At 41.8% G+C, this 20,341-nt stretch overlaps 1 protein-coding gene across 1 annotated transcript; it reads left to right on the top strand.

Annotated features, from left to right (window-relative positions):
• Window positions 1-271: 271 nt before the first annotated feature.
• Window positions 272-18,967, top strand: LOC115408758 (toll-like receptor 9). The gene is made up of 2 exons (XM_030119666.1): window positions 272-3,298; window positions 18,388-18,967. The coding sequence occupies exons 1-2, from the start codon at window positions 272-274 to the stop codon at window positions 18,601-18,603; spliced, it is 3,243 nt and encodes a 1,080-aa protein (XP_029975526.1). The 3' UTR covers window positions 18,604-18,967.
• Window positions 18,968-20,341: the final 1,374 nt, after the last annotated feature.

The following is a 20,341-nucleotide window of genomic DNA, read 5'->3' as shown; positions in this document are numbered from 1 at the left end:
TCGTTACATCAGACTTTTCAGAACTGTTTCCAACAGTGGTTGGTACACCTGTGCCAAAGGTTACTTTCCGTCTTTTCCTTCATCGGCATTTTGAGCGTCTTTCTCTCACAGCAATGGTGAGTAAACCTCCAACATTCACTACCATCAGAAAATTCAATTTAAACAAATTGAATAGAAACCAGTGAGTTAATTTTGTGTGTGTGACTGTATTGCAAGTGAAACGGTTTCTTTAAGAGGGAAAAACATATTTCAGCCATTAACTGAGTAACTTATGCAAGTTTGGTTCTATTTTTTTCAGGCTCTGGTCAGAAAAATCCTGATTTTTTGTCAACTTCTCCCTTTAATGAGGACCATAAATCTCAAGTTTTTTCCATGTGATACTGATGAGAATGGCACATTTGTCGATTGCAAAGCCAGACCACTAACCAGTATCCCCTCCATCAAGGCTGATTCCGTAGGATCAATCGATTTGAGTCAGACTGATATAGAGCGAGTGCAGGAGCATGCTTTTGATGGTCTGCCTAACCTACACACCATTAAAATTATGGAAAATTGCCAACCGGGTAAACTGAGAGCCCTGAACAACCGCCAATGCAAAATGGTGATCAACGAAAATGCGTTCAAGAGCCTTCAAAAGCTAAAATATCTCTATCTGTCAGGAAACAGCCTCACCTCCATACCACGGTTGCCTGAAAGCCTCAAGGTGCTTGATCTGCAGAACAATTGCATCTTCAATATGAGCCATCCCTTAGGCACTCCAGATCTGGAATCGCTCCTTCTCTCATATAACTGTTTTTATGCGAACCCCTGTAACCAGTCCTTTTACATCAGTGAGGAGGTTTTCAGAAAGCTGCCAAAACTCAAAGTTCTGTTGTTAGCTTACAATAATTTAACGGCTGTCCCAAATGGACTGCCACCTTCCCTGGAGCGCCTGAATTTAGGAGATAATACAATCACGGAGATTGTAGAAAGAGCATTTTCCAACCTGACTCACCTCAAGCATTTGAACTTGGAATGGAACTGCCAACGTTGTGACCATGCAGCAAGACCTTGCTTCCCGTGCCCAAAAAATCTCCCCCTATTGCTTCATCCAAACTCATTGTTTGCAGCGAACAGCTCTCTCTCTTACCTGAACCTGAGGGGCAACTCTCTGAGAACATTCCCACAGGGGCTTTTCACACCTTTAGTCCGTTTAAAGAGATTGGACATCTCTGACAACCTCCTGGCATGTGCAATTCAGAATGGGACCTTCTTTGGAGAGCTCAAGGGTCTCTTATGGATCAGTCTTATTTATAACTATGAGCCATTCGTCACGTTTGAGGAACTGATTCTTTCCCCACATATTAGCAAGATGTCGAGTCTCCAAAAAATTCTTTTGACCGGTAATTTCTTTCGCACCCTTTCAAAAGAGAGCCTCAAAGTCCTGTCTGAACTTCGAAATCTGACCAAAATTGAATTGAGAATGAATTTTATTAATTCTTCAGACTTGATTTTTGTCAAAGAATTCCATTCTCTGATATTTATTGACCTTTCTCAAAACATGCTTACTTTCCTGCCAAACTGTTCAAATTCCTCATCTCAGCTTGTGACACAGGGAAGCTGTCAAACCCAAAACTTGTATTCAGGAAGTTACCATGACCAGCCACTTATTTTCAGAGAACGAGAAGTGTCACTAGAAAGGGACGTCTGGGAATCCAACCAATCAGATGCCCTACAAGAACTGGAGGACAATATGTCAGACATTCCTGCTGATGTTTGCAATGGATCTTCTGTGTGTACACTGTGGGACTTCAGAAATCAGTTTTGCCAAAATGAGCTGACGTTGGACCTCTCTCAAAATGGTATTCTTTCCCTTAACAAAGACATGTTTTTAAACATGGAAAATGTTGTTTGTTTGGACCTTTCTTTTAATTACATGAACCAGGCAATGAAGGGAGGGCTGTTTATTAACCTGAAGAAAGTGATATTTCTTAACTTGGCATATAACAGGCTTGATTTGTATTTTAGGGAAGCGTTCAGTGAACTCAGATCCACTCTGAAGGTTTTGGACATCAGCAACAACGAATTTCATTTCAAAATGTGGGGTATGGGCCATCGTTTTGAGTTCCTTCAGAATCTGATCAACTTGGAAGTCCTCAGTCTGGCGAACAATGGCATCGGGATGAGAGTAGATCAACGATTAATCAGCAACTCACTGAAGTACCTCTACTTCAGTGGAAATCATCTCGACATATTGTGGCAGTCTGAAAACAAGTACACTCATTTCTTCCAAAACCTGACAAACCTCATTTACCTGGACATCTCCAACAATCACCTGAAGTCTGTCTCTCCTGAAGTGCTGAGTAACCTCCCAAGAAGCCTGGAAGTCCTCAGGATCAGTGACAATATGCTGGATTATTTTCCATGGCACAACATCTCGGCACTCGGCAGTCTGTGTCATCTGAACTTGAGTCAAAACTTTCTCTATTTTTTGCCTCCGAATGGAACAGAATTTGGAGCCAATTTTTCTGTCCTGGACCTCAGTCACAACCACATCCATTTAATTCCTGAGGATTTCTTCAGTAAGGCAGATGCCTTGCAATTTCTGTACCTCAGCCACAACCAGATCAAGGAGTTGAATCATCATTTTCTCCCTGCCCTTTTTAAAAATGGCAGCAGTCTTGTGAATCTCACCCTGCATGCCAACCCCTTCAAATGTGACTGTGACACTTCATGGTTTGCTGACTTCCTTGGTACCACACCGATAAAAATCCCTTATTTGACCACTCATGTGCATTGTGAGTTTCCCGAGTCTCAGCAGGGTCATAGCATCCTGTCTATTGACCAGCGTTCCTGCCAGGACATTTATGGCAGCTCAGCCTTCCTCATCTGCTCCTTCTTGACTGTGATGTTCACTGTTCTTCCTCTGTTGAAGCACCTCTATGGCTGGGATATGTGGTATTGCATGCAGGTGCTGTGGGCAGGACACAAAGGCTACTCCCAGCTGGGGGGTTTGAATTCAAAATACCTTTATGATGCCTTTGTGGTGTTTGACACAAACAACCAGGCTGTGAGGGACTGGGTTTACAATGAGTTAACCGTTCATCTGGAGAACTGTGGCCACAGGAGATTCTGTCTCTGCTTGGAGGAAAGAGACTGGATCCCCGGACTTTCCCGCATTGACAATCTCCACAATGCCGTCCACAACAGTCTGAAGACTGTGTTTGTGCTGTCAAGAGGCACTAATGGAAGTGAAGCGGTGCCTGGCGTGATTCACCAGGCCTTTTTCATGGTTCAGCAAAGGCTTCTGGATGAGAAGGTTAGTAGAAGTACCTTTTCTGTTTTCATGTTTCGATTTGGTTTACTTGTTTATTTTGTTTTCATTTAATCTTCTCAGTCTTACTTTTTTGCACCTCTTCATACTACATCTCACCACAGCAGTGGCGGCTGGTCAATAGGGGGCGCTGGGGCGCCGCCCTCATCAGTTTATCGTCAGTCAGTACAATCAGTCTACACAATTTTCAGAAAATATAAAACTTTGAGTGTATAATTTTTATTTGTAATATATGTAAAATATTTTATTTTCAGCCTTGTTGTGCATACAAAAGGGCATACTTTGTTTCTCTTTAATAATTTTTCATGGTATTTCTGTATGAATAACACTTTCTGGCTTTGACGGCGCCGGGACACATTCACCAAGAGATACAGTAGGTGGCGGTATGCACCTCAGTTGTTGGTCGCCAGCCGCCATTATTCCAAAGAAGAAGACGAATGGGGGCGCCAGACAAATGGAGCCTCAAACTTTTTACTAAAACGTGACTTAAGGCTGCATTTTAATTGGTTCCTTACAAATCGGGTTTGTGGCGCAGCTCTGTGCGCCACACACACTCCCACTTTTTATTATCAACCAATTAGAATCGTTTTAATTTCTGTTGTTTCGTTGTGTTTGGACACTGCTGTTGTCACTCATCTGCACTCCTGCATTTTCGGCTCTAACGAACATCCACAGTGGAAGAGTAGAGTGAGTCTTATGAGAAGGATGGTGTGTGAAAGTGGAACTGGAATAATGAAAATTAATTCAGTAAAGTCTCTACAAGTGCACGGTAAGAATAAATGAGTGTAAGTGACGGCTGCAATAAGTTTCATTTGTTCGTTCTCCCAGACTGAAGGAACATATAACAAAAACAAAGTTATTTTTTTCTGTTTATCTGGTACTATAATCAATGTGTAATTGTTGCAAAGACCAATACAGTGAACAGTGGACCTGTGGATGTGGCAGACATACCATTTCTTCAAAATAAAACAGATGACAATGTTTGATTACATACAGTTTTTCTTTCTTCCTAACTCTGTAACTGCATGGACATTAAAGTGGCTCGGTTTGCAGCATCAACTTGCCTCCAAGGTAATTTGCGCCCCCCATAAAAAAAAAAATTGTCACCAGCAGCCACTGCACCACAGGGAACTTTTTGTCTAAAATCCCCTGGCTAAAGTGGTTTCTTTCAACTGTAGCAATGAAAAACAACAACAAAAGAACATCATAAAGCAGTACTTGAAATTCTTAAAAGAAAAAAAATGTCAATCAAAATCTTTGGACAAGTAACCAGGAAAGTTTACCAGTCCAATTTGAACTCCACTCATTCAAATGTAACTTCTTTCAAGATTTTTTTTCAATGTTTAGCTTTCCATTAATAATAATTCAGTAAATCAACATTTTGTGGATTCAGGTCAAGCAAGTGACAGGTTTTTTCTCAATCAAATCTGCACCCTCAAAGGCCATCTTCGGAAATTTATGACATCATTCAAAATGGCCACCACCATCTGTGGAGAGTCGCTCCTCACCGCAGTTATCTTGGGTTTAATTGAGATTTTTAGACACTGTATTCCATTCAGATATATTATTTTGATGTATTTTAGCTGGGGGGAGGTTGGGGTGGGGTTAGTAAACCAGGTCATTATCTTGTCTTTTTTGCTAAAGAGCGCCTGCTGCTGCTCCTGTTGCAATGCAGACATGCATTTCTTAGTCACGTTTGCACTTCATTTCTTTACAGTGCTGAAAAAAGGGGAGAAGTGGGGTTGTTCAATTCACAAATTTTAAGCTGGTATAAATAACATGAACAATTTATGTTTCTCTTCAAAATATAAGCCAATCTTCAAAATCACACTTAATTTTTAGCGCTGTTACATCAACATATCTAAATAATGTTGATGCCAAATGAAAATGTTACGTTTTGCCCTCGCCCCTGAATTTGTGCGGTGTGAAACCCCGTGCCAAGAAGCACTCCACGAGGCTGTATTTCGCCATTTTTCCACTGATGCTGCAGCACCTGGACATTTGGAGTCACCTGCTTAAGGTAAATTCAATTTTCTCGTACAAATTAATGCTAGGAAGTGGTAGCCATAACTTCGACATTGTTGTTGTCACGGAGCAGAGCTTTTTGACCTGCTATTATTATCGAGCACGTTAAAGCTCTGTCCACCCGCTGCCCTCGGCAGCAGGGCAGAGGGGCCGTAGTTGCTAATGCTAATGCTAACACTGCCCTCCTCTCGCCTCCTTTGGATGCGCGCTGCACGGCTCGCCTCGGCTGTTTATATTGAATTTCTCTCTCTCTTCGGTCACCGAAGTTGCTGGAAAAGCCCGAGGTCTTTTATTTATTTATATCATAGTTCATAGAGAGGGATTATCAGTCTTCGTCATCATAAAGCTGCGCACGCATCTCGACCGCAGAAGCAGCGTTTAGCTCCATTCATTCAGACGAGTTTGCCTTTTTTAAACACTAAATTCAAGCTGTTAGCAGCATCAAAATTTACGGCTGATCCGTGGACAGCTGCCAAAAATAATACTACACATTTGAGGCCCCTTCTGTCAAGTTTCAACCGTTACAGAACCGGTGTTTCGGAGTTAATAGCGACCATGCTAACTTGTGACTTCAAGCCGACGGTAGCCGTGATTAACAGCTGAGAGTCACCAGTTAACAGGGTCACATTTTACACTGATACACCAGCGCGTCTGCGTGTGTAATTAAATGTATCTGCTTTATCCAACCTCAGTTAACTAGGTTTGACTGCAAACAAGCAATATTAACTGCTGATACAGATTTGACTTTGCTTATTTAATGTAAAAGTTGGTTTGGAGGTAAGGTTATGACCAAACATGGACTCAATACAGACAGTAAATAGTGAGTGATCCGATAAATTATGATTAACAGAAACAGATTTTATTAACAAAGTAAAATTATGTAATAATATAAAATGATGAACCAGTCTATTGGTGCAGTTCTCTGGTCGTAGTTTTCTGGTTCTTTTGTTATGAACTGGGTCTCAGACTCAGCAGTTTGTGTGCTCTTTTTGGTCTGGGAGGGTTTTTGATTTGTTGACACATGTTTACATCCTGGTGTGTCACAGTCTAGTAAGTGTCCATAGATAATGCAGTGTTTTTGGTGGCTAACTCCCCCACGTCGGTTGACAAACCATTATACTGCAGTGCTCCTGCACCCAAGGTGCACGCCCGTTGTTGACAAATAATCCCTCTATAGGTTTCACCAGTCAAAATAGACATATAAAAGAAGAAGTGCAGTTAATCGTGTTTCACCAGCAAGTAGTTGTCATAATGCATGACTTTTGTGCAGAGAGAGAGAGAAAGTTTTCGGTAATAACCTTAACCAGTGTAAAGAAAATTAAATTAAAAAAAAAAACTAAAGGACAAGCTCTTCCTCCTGTGGACACTGGTGTGGGGGATTTTTTTGAGGAAGCTAAATGAGAAAAAACTTCTAATCTATATGATTTTTTTGAGAGGGTGAGGGATTGGAAAGAGCATGTCGCAGCTTTTATGTGTTTCATTTATTCAGATGAGCTATATGAGTGCCTGATAGCATTTTATCCAGGACTTACACACACACCTGTTATCAGACCGACACGTGCGTTCTCTTTCTCCCTCTCACTCACTCACACACGCACACATACACACTGAAGTTTTTTTTATTCAATGACAGCACAGCACATGGGTTGAAGATTAAACTGTAATCCCATTATCTCTGATAACTTTACATTAAAAACATTATGATTCTGTTGACCCTTACCTTTAACATTTATCTGTGAGGCAGTTAACACATGGTTAAGAATAATATTTGTTCTGAAGTTTGCATGTGAATTTATAATTGCTGTCTTTTCTGTGTACTTCAGACTGCTGCCTTTCCTGCATGTATCAGCCAGTGCAAGGGTTTATTCAAAGGCTCTGTAGTAGGGGTGAGTATCTACACGTTTTACTCAAACTTCATTGTGCATACTTGACACTCATGTACCTATAACTTCACACTCACCAAAACATTGACACACCCTTTGATCACACTCAATCTAATTTTTATTTTTATTTTTTTTCCATGCAGTATGTGGCAGTGTAAAGCTTGTTCTGAATCAACTGCAAGTAGGAACGAACTTCTTTCTCACTATAAACTTAAACATCCACACTTTGGACGCACCACCCGATACCCCTGTACGTATTTAAGCTGCCCATGCTCATTCAAAACATGGAATGCCTTAATCATTCACCATAGTAGGGTTCATTCCACTCGCACAGCTCAAAGACCGACAGAGCATACTGTGTTTTCATGTCACATATGCAGCTGTAAGGCTTTATCGACAGAAAGAGATTTCTTTAGTCATATTACCACACATCTTAGGCGGAATGAGATTGTTCCTTGTCCGTTTTTAGATTGTTCATTTCAAAGTAATATTTATGGTACATTTAAAAGTCACAAAAGCCGTAAACATACACCCCATACCTATGCTGACTTAAAGCCGGGGATAGTCAGAACCACAAGACTAGCAACTCAAACAGATGCACAATCTTCTGATCAAGAGGAAGATGATGGCGGAGAGGTTTCTTCTGTATCCTCTTTGCCAGATTTAAACACACAGCCCAGAGAACTCTCTGGTTTAATAGAACAACAACTTGGAGCTGCTCTATTAAAATTAGAATATTTCGCCCATGTCCCTGGAACAGCTATTGACGAGTTTTTACAAGAGCTACACCATTTACTCAGCTCTCCAACTAGCACAGTATCTAAAGGTTTGGTCGGTGACATACTTCAGAGCAACAACATCCAAGTAGACGAATCCATTATTGCAGATATTGCCACAGCAGTTTGCTCAGCTACCCCTGTGCACAAGGCTCTAGAAAAGGGTGGACCTTTAAGTACGTCATATCAACGCAGATGTTATTACAAACAACAATTTGGAGTTGTCGAACCCGTTACACATGTTTTGAATACGAAAGAGAAGCATACATTTCAGTATGTGCCAATTTTGAAGTCTCTTCAGCAAATTTTGAGGAGCCAGTCCATAGTTGAGGAGGTTTTAAAAAATCATCGAGGAGCACAGCATACACAACCTGATGAGTTTTATGAGTACAAGGCCCCCCAAGATGGTTCTCATTTTCAAAAGAACAGCTTTTTGAATAATGATGAGTTAAGAATATCTCTAGGCCTTTATGTTGATGACTTTGAGACATGTAACCCTCTTGGCACCTCCAGGAGGAAGCACAAGCTGTGTGCAGTATATTGGATCTTTGGGAACCTACCACCTGGGTCCCACTCATCGTTATCATCTATCTACTTGGCGCTACTTGTCAAAGCTGATCATATCAAAAAGTATGGCTACGCAAAAACATTCAAGCCTCTCTTGCAGGACCTTAAAATCCTAGAGGATCACGGAGTGTACATCCCATTGCTGGGAAAATCTTTGAAAGGTACAGTTCAGACTGTCGTAGCAGACAATCTGGGAGCTCACAGCCTGGCTGGATTTCAGGAAAGCTTTTCTGGAGACTACTACTGCCGACAGTGCACAGCAAAAAGTTGTGATGTTCAACACCATTGTGTTTCATCAGGTGTGTTTGGCCCAAGAACAAAGGAGCAGCATGAATCTCATGTTAAGTCTGCACAGGAGACAGGCAAAAGTGTTTTTGGAGTTAAAAGAGGGTGTGTGTTATCAGAACATTTGAGTTTTTTTCATGTGGTTGGTGGCTACCCACCGGATCTGGCTCATGACCTTCTTGAAGGAATTATACCAGTAGAGCTTGCTCACTGCCTTTCACACTTTATATCTAAGGGTTTCTTCAGATTGGATGACCTTAACACAGCCATACGAACCTTTCCTTTCAAATGGACAGACAAAACTAACAAGCCAAATCCAGTACCGAGAAGCTTTGAGTGTCATAAATCCATCGGTGGAAATGCTCATGAAAACTGGGCTTTGTTGAGGTTGCTTCCATTTCTGATAGGGCATTGTGTACCTGAGAGTGAACCAGCCTGGCTTGTGCTCATGGATTTGAAAGAAATTGTCGAGCTCGTTGTAGCACCCATACATACTGATCAGTCCATTGCGTACCTTGAAAGTAAAATCGTTGAGCATAGGCAGCGATATCAAGAGCAGTTCCCTGGCATCAAACTTCTGCCGAAGCACCACTATGTGGAACACTACCCCCTCATGATCCGTGCTTTTGGTCCTCTTATCTGTCATTGGACCATGCGCTTCGAAGCAAAGCACAGTTTTTTTAAGCAGATTGTTAAACATACCAGCTGCTTCAAGAATATACCTCTGACATTGGCATCAAAACATCAGCTGATGATAGCGTTTCATGTGAACTCTCCATCTCATGGTAAATCTCCTCTAGAGGTGTCTGATGTTTCCACAGTCCCAATAGATGTGGTAAAAGATGAAATGGCTCAGGCTATTCAGCAGAGGTTCCCTGACACAAATGAAGTACATCTAGCCAAGAAGGCAACAAGCTGTGGCGTAACATACTGCAAGGGTATGATAGTTGTTCATGGGACTGAGTGTGGATTACCAGAGTTCTCAGAAATCTTTCAAATGTGCATCATTGATGATAGGCTATTCCTCATTGTGGATGTGTTGTGTGCATGGTACAATGAGCACTACAGAGCCTTTGCACTGGAGCAGTCAACAAAAAAATTTAAACTTTTTGCACTTGAGGAACTAATGGATATCTATCCATTGAGTGATTACCGGGTTGGAAGAAGCCGCATGGTTACCTTAAAAAGGCACATCATCATTCGGGGTAAGATTTGAACACGTGATTGCATGAAAAGGTGACAATGGAGGATCCGAAATGGCACACTAATTTGCTTCTCCTTGTTTTTCCTTTCTGATTTGCACGCTGTCAATATTGGAGAACTTAATCACTAAATCTGACCCATTCTGTTTTTCCCCCACAGATTAAGAAATGGCCGCCTTTAAAGTGCTAAGGGTTATCTTGGATGCTGAAAACTCTCAAAGACTGCTGTTTCAAGATGGTTTCCCAAGTTCAGTTGATGAAGTGGTTCAGGAGGTAAAGAGACAGTGCAACCTCAACTACGCCTTCAGACTCCAGTTTATGGATGAGCAGTTTGGAAACGTGTTCACAAACCTAACAAGAGTGGAGGAACTCAAGGATAAGGGGACAATTAAAGTAATCCAGATTGAGAGTTCCCTGTGTGATGAGACTTCTCTCAGTCATTCAGCAGTTCAGCCTCCGCTTTCACCCTGTTCAGTGTCAGTCTCCTCTGGGTCTATTGACACTGATATTCTGTCCTCTTCGGATTCTTCAAGCTCAAGAACATCATGGCCAGTCAGTTTTCCTGTGCCCCAGTTTTCTTATGATTCAGAGCTGAAACTTGAAAGAGGCAATGCAACATACAAAAAGGATGGCACCCACCTCATCCCTGATCCAAAACTGAAATCAAACATTCTTGAGACCCTGGTGCAAGAAATTATCAAATACAAACTTTACTGCAGTGGCAAGGAATTAAATGCTGTGGCGAAGGCCCTTGTGTCAAAGCATCCTTGCTTGAGTGAGAAAGGTTCTCTCACTGGACATGCTGGATGGAAGGCCAGTTTGGCAAATAAGCTTGCCATGTACCGCACCCATCTGAGAAAACTGGGATGTACTGAAGTGACTGTCAATTCTATGAAGAACAAGCCAGAGGGAAAAGCAAGTCCTGCAGCTTCCATAAAGAAACCTCGGCGGTCAGAAGTTAATTATTGCCCCCAGCATCCCGTTGGAGAATCCGACACAAGCCTGGAAAGACTGAGAGTTGAACTCCTTGATGATGTGACGAGGACAAACAGGGAGGTGATCAAAAGGAAAATGGAGAAGACCTTTTCTTACAGGAGACGAGAAGTCATTTCTAAGGAGCCAATGGTTCAGGACTTCAAGGCCAGATGGCCAGCATTCTTTCACATGAGTGAGGTTTGTGATACTTTGGCATGTTTCTTCAAATTACAAACATCAACGATACATGTAACTGCTGTGGTTTTGTCCCTTTGACTTTGCATTGATATTTTTTGCAGTTTTGAGTATTAATGCTTTATCTGTGTGCTTTATCTGTGTGTTTTCAGATAAATGCTGAATTTAAGAGGATAACTACCATGCTGCTCCAGTCCAGATTTCTCTCCCAGCTGGATATTCACACAGACAAAATGACCAAGTTATTCAAGAAACGAGGAGGAGTGATTGGGGCCAAACTGAAGCACATCCTGGAAGAGATTGAGAGGGCAAGTGCGGATTGATCAATTGTTATTCCCTACTAGGGGAATTTGTGTCTGTTTTGAGGCGCATTCATTATGTCTTCAATACAAACACCTTAAATAAGAAAATTTTAAAAATTCCAAAATAAAAAGTATTAACCTCATAATTTTGTTGCAGTGTGAAGTTCCACATGCAAATCTTGTATGTTAAGGGAGCAACTAACTTTTTTTTTCCAATTAACATTACCAAAAAAAAAAAAGTAATAATGCCTGAAAATCAATGTTGATACCAAGTAGTCAGACAGGTGAGCAGACTTGGAAAATCAAAGTGGGACTTTTATTGATTTATTATTAGTGTTGCAGGGATCACTGAGATAAAATGTTTTTTAAAAAAATAATATGCGTTCAAAAGAATAATCCATTTTCTGCTGTGGGAAATTTTGACCTTGTAATCCCTCACAATCAGGATTACACTGAACTTTAATGTCCAAAATCAGAACTCCCCCAATAAGTTGTTGAAATGTAATTGTTAAATTAAATATACCAGATCTTGAATAGGTTTGATCCTTGGCCTTGTTGAGTCAGATAATTTGGAAAATTTGCCCAAGTCCAAAACCACTTAATAAAGTAACTCTCTCTTTCCAGACAGAGGACACTGAGGTTCTCAGAAAACTCATCCTGAAGGGATTGTGCGTGTATCTCCAGGAGGACCCAGCACACCTTTTCAGAGAGTATGAAGTGAGTCTACTGTATTATTACCTCCACCAGAAGGTTATGTAATCATGTCGGTTTGTTGATTGGTTGGTTTGTTAGCAAGATCCCGGAAAAAGTAATGGACGGATTGCAATGAAACTTTGTGGAAAGGTGGGTCTTGGGCTAACGTAGAATTGATTAAATTTTGGTGAAGATCCGGATCACTGTCTGGATCCAGGAATTTTTTAAAGGATTCTTTATCATTGAGAGATAGGGAGTCTTTCACATGGTTGGGCAGGCCGCTGACAGGGGGCGACAAACGCCTGGTTCACAGGACGCACCGCCTCCGACGCGAAAGTGGGAAGCGCCGCGCACCGACTGTCAGATCGGCACAACTGTTAACCTCTCTGACGGTTCATACAGGAGGCGTAGCGGCTCGCGCCGTGGACCGCGGCGCTCCGCTCCTCTCTATTTTCTCCGCGAGCCGCTCGCCGTGGACCACCAGTTGTAAAGCTGGACAGAGCAGATCGCACCACACAGGAAGTCGGGAACGGAAAATACGAGAGAATCCGGTCCATTTTCCAATTAAAATGAAGTAAAATAACATAAATTATGTTGCTTTTCGGTTTTCCTTTTCAGATAAACACACAAACACACACAGGGAGAGAGGGCGAGAGAGAGAGGCACCGCACGCTGCAGCGCTCCGCTCCGATCATACCCCGATCACAATGTTGTGTGATTATATATGGTGTTCTTATTGTTGTTGGTGACTGGTTTGAGCTGTGGCGGAGGTCTACGCTCTCTGAGTGCCAATTTCTAGTTGAAAGTAGAATGTAATTACTTTACGAGGACAAATGTTTTAGAGTTGACAGTTTGAATCCCAGCTGTCGCAGGAAGAACTACCACAGGATGCACTTCAAGACCATCAACACTTATTGTCTCCCGACCACCTCCTGTTGCTATATTTTCTAAAGAGGGCTGTGATGGCTTTCTAGCATTTTTTGCGAACATGGTAAATAGTGAGATGTAACTAGGGCCCAACCGATTCATCGACCGGCGGATATTATCGGCCGATATGAGCCCTTTCCAAAATAGTCATCATCGGCCGGGTTTTTGCCGATAGAACGCCGATATATTCTTAATTTCTCATGAAACAGTAAATGGTGTGTGAAGTGTTGGGAGTCATGCAGAATAATATCCTTGCACCGTTTGTCCACCAGAGGGGGCTCTGACTCCATTCATATCCTAACCCCTCATGCACACTGGATGCAGTCCGGCTCCGGTCCGGTATACCGCAGCACTGTGATTCACACCGCCTGCGGTGTCTCTGTAGTCCGCTGTAGAAGGTTGCCAGATCTGTCGGTATCCCCCGTACACAATATGAAACCCATTTTCCTCAACAGAAAGCAGCCAAACCACCGTCTCGGATGAAAATGCACGTTAAAACCGTATTTGTATGATAAAAAACACGTCATAAACACATAATCATTTCATCAACCCGTCCAACGTGTTCAAAAAAGACGCTTGATTTGGCACAAACCCACCCAATCTGGCAACACGGAGCTGCTCCGGTCACAGAGCTGTTTTGTGCCATTTTGGAGTCATTTGACTTCTCAGCAGTGACGAAGCATTCATTCTTCTAAAGCGTATAATGACGAGATGACGCCGTTTGTTCTGTTTTCTACCAGAAGAAGTAAAAAAATAGAATATTAAGGCAAAAACACGACACAGATTTTATTTTGAAGTCATATATTTTGGAACACGTATCGCATTTCCTTCGGGTGCCCGACTTGCTTCTGTCTGAATTGACGCGGTAGGGCTGCGGCGTCCGGAAAAATAGGATCTTTGTGGAAAGAGACCGGAGCTCCGCAGCTGGACCGCAGCCGAACCGCGGCAATATCGGAATCGGCATCGGCCTCAAAAAAGCCATATCGGTCGGGCCCTAGATCTAACATCATTCTTTCCTTCTCCCCTCATGTTAACTGTCTGGTTTCTCCTCCACAGCTGAGCATTTTCTCTCCCCTCACTGTTATGGACTTGAGAGCAAGCTTACAATTATTACAGTTAAATTATTCTGGTAGACCGAGTGTTAAATGGTAAATTTTCAATATTTCCCCAGAGGGGTTGTATACTTCTCACCTTTTTCCACCCTGACCCAGTTTCATGCTTGAGTTGTGTTTAGGGTCAGGAGGACTCCTGACAAACTATTTACTCCACAGATTCTACTTGTACTTTTTTACTGCATTTTTATTGTTATGACATGTTAATTTGTACTTTGAAAGTGTTTTGAAGCACTCTGTGCTCTTGTGCTGTGAAGAGCATCATATAAATGTCTGTTAAATGTTTAAAGAAAGCTATGAAAGCTCTCTGCTTCCCCTTCAGGTGGTGATTGGTCATATTTTGCTTCTATAAAACTGTATAACACTGTGTTCCGTAGAATGAAGACCATGCTACAATCCAGGAGGCCATTGAGGACACCACGGTGGGAATTTTCCTCATCATGGAAAGTGGCGGTGACGGGGAAGAGGACATCCTTGTGGTCCTTGAAGGCCAGGCCGTGGTGGTTGACCTCCCAAGTGCAGGGGTGGCGGTTGCCATGCTGTTTGGCCTTTTTTACAACCTAAACCTGGACTACCCTCCTCATCTCACATACACCTTTGAGGTAATTCAAAAAGTTGTCATGGAGTTGGAAGGCAAAGTCATGTCAAAGAGAGCTCAAGCCTTGAAGATCCGACTCTATGAGTAGAGATGGTATCTTAAAATGTGGCATTCTGCTGCTTGATTTGCTGCTGTTTGTTTTTTTTTGTGTTTCCCCAAAAATCGCAAGCCTCTCTTTTTGTTACTTTTGTCTTGTTAGAGAGCAGGGATTCATGGACAGCACATAAGTATACCGAGTGAGTTTTACCAAAAAAATGAGTGACAGAAGATGCCGTAAGAAATGTTCAATTTCATCACTGCTAAGCTAATTGTAAATGACTGTTCAAGTACACTGTTGTAAAAACATTTTTTGTAGTGAAATTAATGAAAGGGTTAAACCTTAAATTTGTGGTGGTTGACCTACCAAGTGTAGGGGTGGCGGTTGCCATGCTGTTTGGCCTTTTTTTACAACCTGGACTACCCTCCTCATCTGAGATACACCTTTGAGGTAATACAAGAAATTGTAATGGAGTTGGAAGGCAAAGTGAATGTCAAAACAGCTCAGGCCTTAAAGATCCGACTCTGAGTAGAGATGGTACCTTCAAAATGTTTTCATGTTGTTAAATATGGGTTTACCTGGCATTCTGCTGCTTGTTTTGCTGCTGTTTCTGTTTTTTTCTGTTTCCCCAAAAATAGCAAGCCACTCTTCGTTAGTTTTGTCATGTTAGAGAGCACTTTCAGCAGGGATTCATGGACAGCACTTAATTATGCTAAGTGAGTTTTACAAGAGAAATGGCCGATAGTAGACGCCATAAGACATGTTCAATTTCGTAATTGTAAATGACTGCTCAAGTTAAACGGATTTAACTTTTTACACTGTTGTGAAAATATTTTGTAGTTACATTAATAAAAGGGTTGGACCTTAAATTTGTGTTCAGTGTCCTGTGTTTGATGAGTTGCAATAATACATATGATTCTTGCTGAAAATATTGGCAGAATATGCTTTTTTAGACATAAAAATAGTCTGCAATTGCGTTTTTATTATGCAATTTCAATTGAGTAAAATTATCTATATTTCAATGAAAAAATTGTGCTGCTAAAACATGATTTCATTTTGTGTTCAGTGTGAATTAATTGTGGAAAATTGCATGATAAAGTCACGTTTGTCTAATGTAGAATTCTTAGGTATAGTGAAAAGGAGATATTCATTACGGTGTAACATGATTTTTTTATGTGCAATATTCATGTTGACATAACATGATTTTATTATGTGCAACCGATGTCCATACTTTTTTTATGTAAATCCAACAGATCTTTTTTTTCAGTGTGGATTACCACTAAATTTAAAGTAAATTACTTTTTTTTCCAGGATTTCTTGTTATTTTTGAGCTTGTATGTGCTGTGCAGAGCACTCTGGTTGGTCAAAGTCGTATTAGCTATTCCAGCTCTGAAACTTTTTTCTTATTGAGTACAGACTCACTGTGACTCTTCTACTTTTGTATCACATCTTCACCTTACTTTTCCTACCTGTAGCTTACGAGGGGGTACCCAAAAAAAACCGGAATTTGGTCAGAAAACAATAATAATAATGAGTTCCGACTTCTGGCCGTCAAATGTGCTGCAGGTAAGCCTCATGCACATCTGTGAGAAATTTGAGCTCCGAGAGTTACACTGACGCCTGTCAGGAGCTATTTATAGCAACAGAGTGCAGAGGAGGTCTGCGATTTTTTCCAAAATGGCGACATTGACGGGGAAGCCAGAGCAGCGCGTAAACATTAAATTCTGCTTTCTGCTGGGAAAAAACAGCAGCAGAAACACTCACCTTGTTGCAGCAAGCCTACAAGGATGATGCTCTGGCGAAGAATCAGGTCCATGAGTGGTTCGGGTGGTTTAAAAAGGGCCAGATGTCCGCGCGTCAGGTGCGCTCAGCCGTAAAAACAATGCTGAGCTGCTTTTCCGCTGTCCAGGGTATCGTCCACAGCAAGTTTGTCCCTCCAGGTCAGACTGTAAACCAGGACTACTACATGGAAGTCCTCAGACGGCTCCGTGAGGAGGAAGCGGCCCGCGGAGTGGCGGAGTGGAGCCCGGTTGATCCACCACGACAGTGCGCCAGCGGACACGGCGCTGCGCGTCACGCAGTTTCTGGTGAAGAATAAGATGAATCTCCTCTCCCATCCGCCTTATTCGCCAGATGTAGCCTCGAGTGACTTTTTCTTGTTCCCCAAGCTGAAGAAAGAGCTGAAGGGACAGCGGTTTGCAGATGTGGAGGAGGTGACAGAAAAATCGCAGCCGGCAAAAAATGGCACTTTTACGCGCGGGTCTGACGACGCATTGGTGAAGCGGGAGACACGGCTGGAGCGCTGCATGAATGCAGATGGGGATTATTTTGAAGGCGACGGTGGTGTTTTATTTTGAAATGTCATAAATAAAAAGTTATAATCAAATTCCGGTTTTTTTTGGGTACACCCTCGTATATAATTAGTAGTTACTGAACGTAACTCCAGTTCTATGAGTGTATGCATGCCCACCTACGGGCTTTGCTATTGGTACTCCTCTTGGCGCCAGCCAATCCACTGAGACACAACTGAAACCTGCGCACCAATCCTAGCTGCGTGCTGGCACATCGCCACGCCCCTCCCCGAGGGTATATCACGAGCGGCTCGAGCAGTGGCTCTCCCTTCTTCTGAAACAGCCAAGAAAGGAAGCAGACAGCTGGGCCAGCAGGTAGGTGGGCACGCATACACTCGTAGAACTGGAGTTACATTCAGTAACTACTAATTCTACTTCGTGATATGCTTAGCCCACCTACGGGCTTCGCTGTTGGTACTCACCAAGGCGGAGGCCCTAGGGATGAATGTATTCCCAGCTGGCGTGCTGATAGGATTGGTGTGGAAAGACGGTAGTAAACAGGCCGTACGTCCAGCACAGCCAACAAACCTCCCAGAAAATTAGGGCAGGCAGCCTCGCACCGAGGCGCCGCCCTCAATGTGCACAAGCATCGCCGCAGCGAGAGAACCGACATAGCCACAGTGTCTGTGCACATATCCATCAGATATGAACGCACAAAGGTAGACGTGGACGCCCAGGAGGCAGCCTGGCAGGTGTCACCCACTGTGACACCTCTGCACAGAGCCGCAGAAGCAGCCATGCGCCGCGTGGAATGAGCACGAATCACTGCCGGCGGCGGGCGATTCTGCGACTCATAGGCAGCTGCAATAGGGCCCCCAATCCAGGGATATATATATACACACATATATATATATATATATATATATATATATATATATATATATATATATATATATATATATATATATATATATATATATATATACATATATATATTCAAACCATTAGAAAAAATGTTCAAAGACTTGATGAAATTACAACAATACACAAAACAGCATCGACAACAAGTCGTCATTTTTCTTCATTATTTCTTTGAACTGCCTGTGCGCTGTTTTAACTGCTCTGAAACAATTACCGGTACAATAACATTTCTGTTCTGTTTCTATTTAACCTAAATTAAATCATCTCTGACTGTTCCTGAACCAGGTAGATGCAGCCGTGCTGATCCTGTTGGATGAGATGTTTCCCAAACTGAAGTATCTCCAGCTGAGGAAGAGGCTGTGCAAAAAGTCTGTGCTGTCCTGGCCAAGAAATCCAAGGGCTCAGCCACTGTTCTGGAATGAAATGAGGATGGCACTCTCATCAGATAACATCAAATTTTATGACAATAAGATGAGTGAAGGTTTTATTTACTCATTTTAACAGCGGGGGGATATTAATATGTGTTCTTTATCCTTTTTTGGCACACTTACCCTTTGACTGATGACATCACCACATTCAGTAATGCATTGAAATGTGTATTATGCAATCTTTTACTCTTTGATAAGAGCATCAATATTTTTGTTGCTATTCTCCTTTTATCATACAATTTGTATTGCCATTCTTTGTTATTGCAGATACATTTCTTCTGATAAAATGTGGACTATAATTGATCCTTTCCAGTTAATTGCTGTGATGATTTTGCTGATGATGTTGAACCATAAAAATAAACTTTACTTGATTTCTCTGGAGTAACTTAACAGCATAATTGTTATAGGGAAGTAGGTTCACTACAAAGCAAGGCCTCTCAAACCTCTGAATGTCACTTCCCTTTGCTTAGATGTTGGAAGAAAATGAAATAAGAAAGTCCTGAAATTACCTCCAGTCCAATAAAAGACCATTTTCATCTTGACGATTCTTGTTTTGCCTCACTTGACAGTACTAACAAAAAAAGTGAGCAAGGCAGATGGCAGCAAATTGGATTGAAATATATCAGGAACATTAAGTCTTGAGAACATTAAAACATAAAGATATGTGAGAAGACTTGATGTTTGAATCATGCACCTCTATGAAATGTGCATCTGTTTCAGTCTGCCAAGAGTGCAGTTTCATTTTTGTGTCATGATCTGAAAAATACAATTTATTGTGAGCATGTTTTTTTTTCTCCAAGAAAGTAATATGTTATGAAAAGAGTTCATGTTTTATTTTTCTATCAGGGACAGGACAGGGCACACCCTGCACAGTTCACCTGTCTGTCGCAGGGCCAACACATAGGACAAACAACCAGTCACACTTCAGAGTGACCAATTTAACTCACTTTAATGTTTTTGGACCATGGGAGGAAGCTAGAGTATCCTGAGGGAACCCACACATGCACAGCGTGAACATGCAAACTCCAGAAAGGGCCCTGTTCGGTTTCTCTAATCCAATTCAAATATTTTTTGTCTGGCTGTGTAAAAATATATCTTTTAATTATAGTAAATATATCATTTGGTCAAAGTAAATTACTGTATGCTTGAAGTGGTGATATTATTTCATTTTGTTTTGGTAATATTCAACATGAAGTTCCTCAATGTTTTATTGAAAGGGCTTCTTTTTCCTAACAGATCGTGATTTTCTATTGACCTTAATGCTATTTTTTGAACAGAAAATAAGATTTTTCTCCATTTCTGTGTGGAGTTTGCATGTTCTCCCCGTGTGTGTGTGTGGGTTCTCTCCGGGTACTCCGGCTTCCTCCCACGGTCCAAAAACATGCATGGTAGGTTAATTGGTCACCCTAAAATTGCCCCTAGGTATGAATGCGTGAGCGAATGGTTGTCTGTCTCTATATGTCAGCCCTGCGACAGACTGGCGACCTGTCCAGGGTGTACCCCGCCTTCGCCCACTGCAGCTGGGATCGGCTCCAGCCACCCGCGACCCCGAAAGGGACCAGCGGCAGAAAATGAATGAATGAATGAAAATAAGATTTTATTTATTTATTTATTTATTTATTTATTTATTTATTTATTTTTGTACTTTGGATCTGATGCCCTTCGTGGTAGCCACCACCACTGGTGTGTTAATGGGTGAATGAAGTGTTGAATACTATGGGGTACTGTGGAGGACTCATCAGGACTCTTGAGCACTGGGATTGACAGTCACCTTTTTTGTGAGGTTTTGTACAAATTAAAAGAAGAATTTT

The sequence above is a fragment of the Salarias fasciatus genome, chromosome 20 (assembly GCF_902148845.1).
Source record: "Salarias fasciatus chromosome 20, fSalaFa1.1, whole genome shotgun sequence".
Classification (NCBI taxonomy): Eukaryota; Metazoa; Chordata; class Actinopteri; order Blenniiformes; family Blenniidae; genus Salarias; species Salarias fasciatus.
The sequence above is the reverse complement of the archived record's forward strand: the minus strand, read 5'-3'. Positions and strand labels throughout refer to the sequence as shown.

What these genes read in the sequence shown, in the direction of transcription:
- LOC115408758 (XM_030119666.1), top strand. Translation starts at nt 272, where the DNA reads ATGCAAGTTTGGTTCTATTTTTTTCAGGCTCTGGTCAGAAAAATCCTG. An exon ending in AAAGGCTTCTGGATGAGAAG is followed by an intron (nt 3,299 to 18,387) that starts GTTAGTAGAAGT and finishes TTCCTGAACCAG; the next exon opens with GTAGATGCAGCCGTGCTGAT.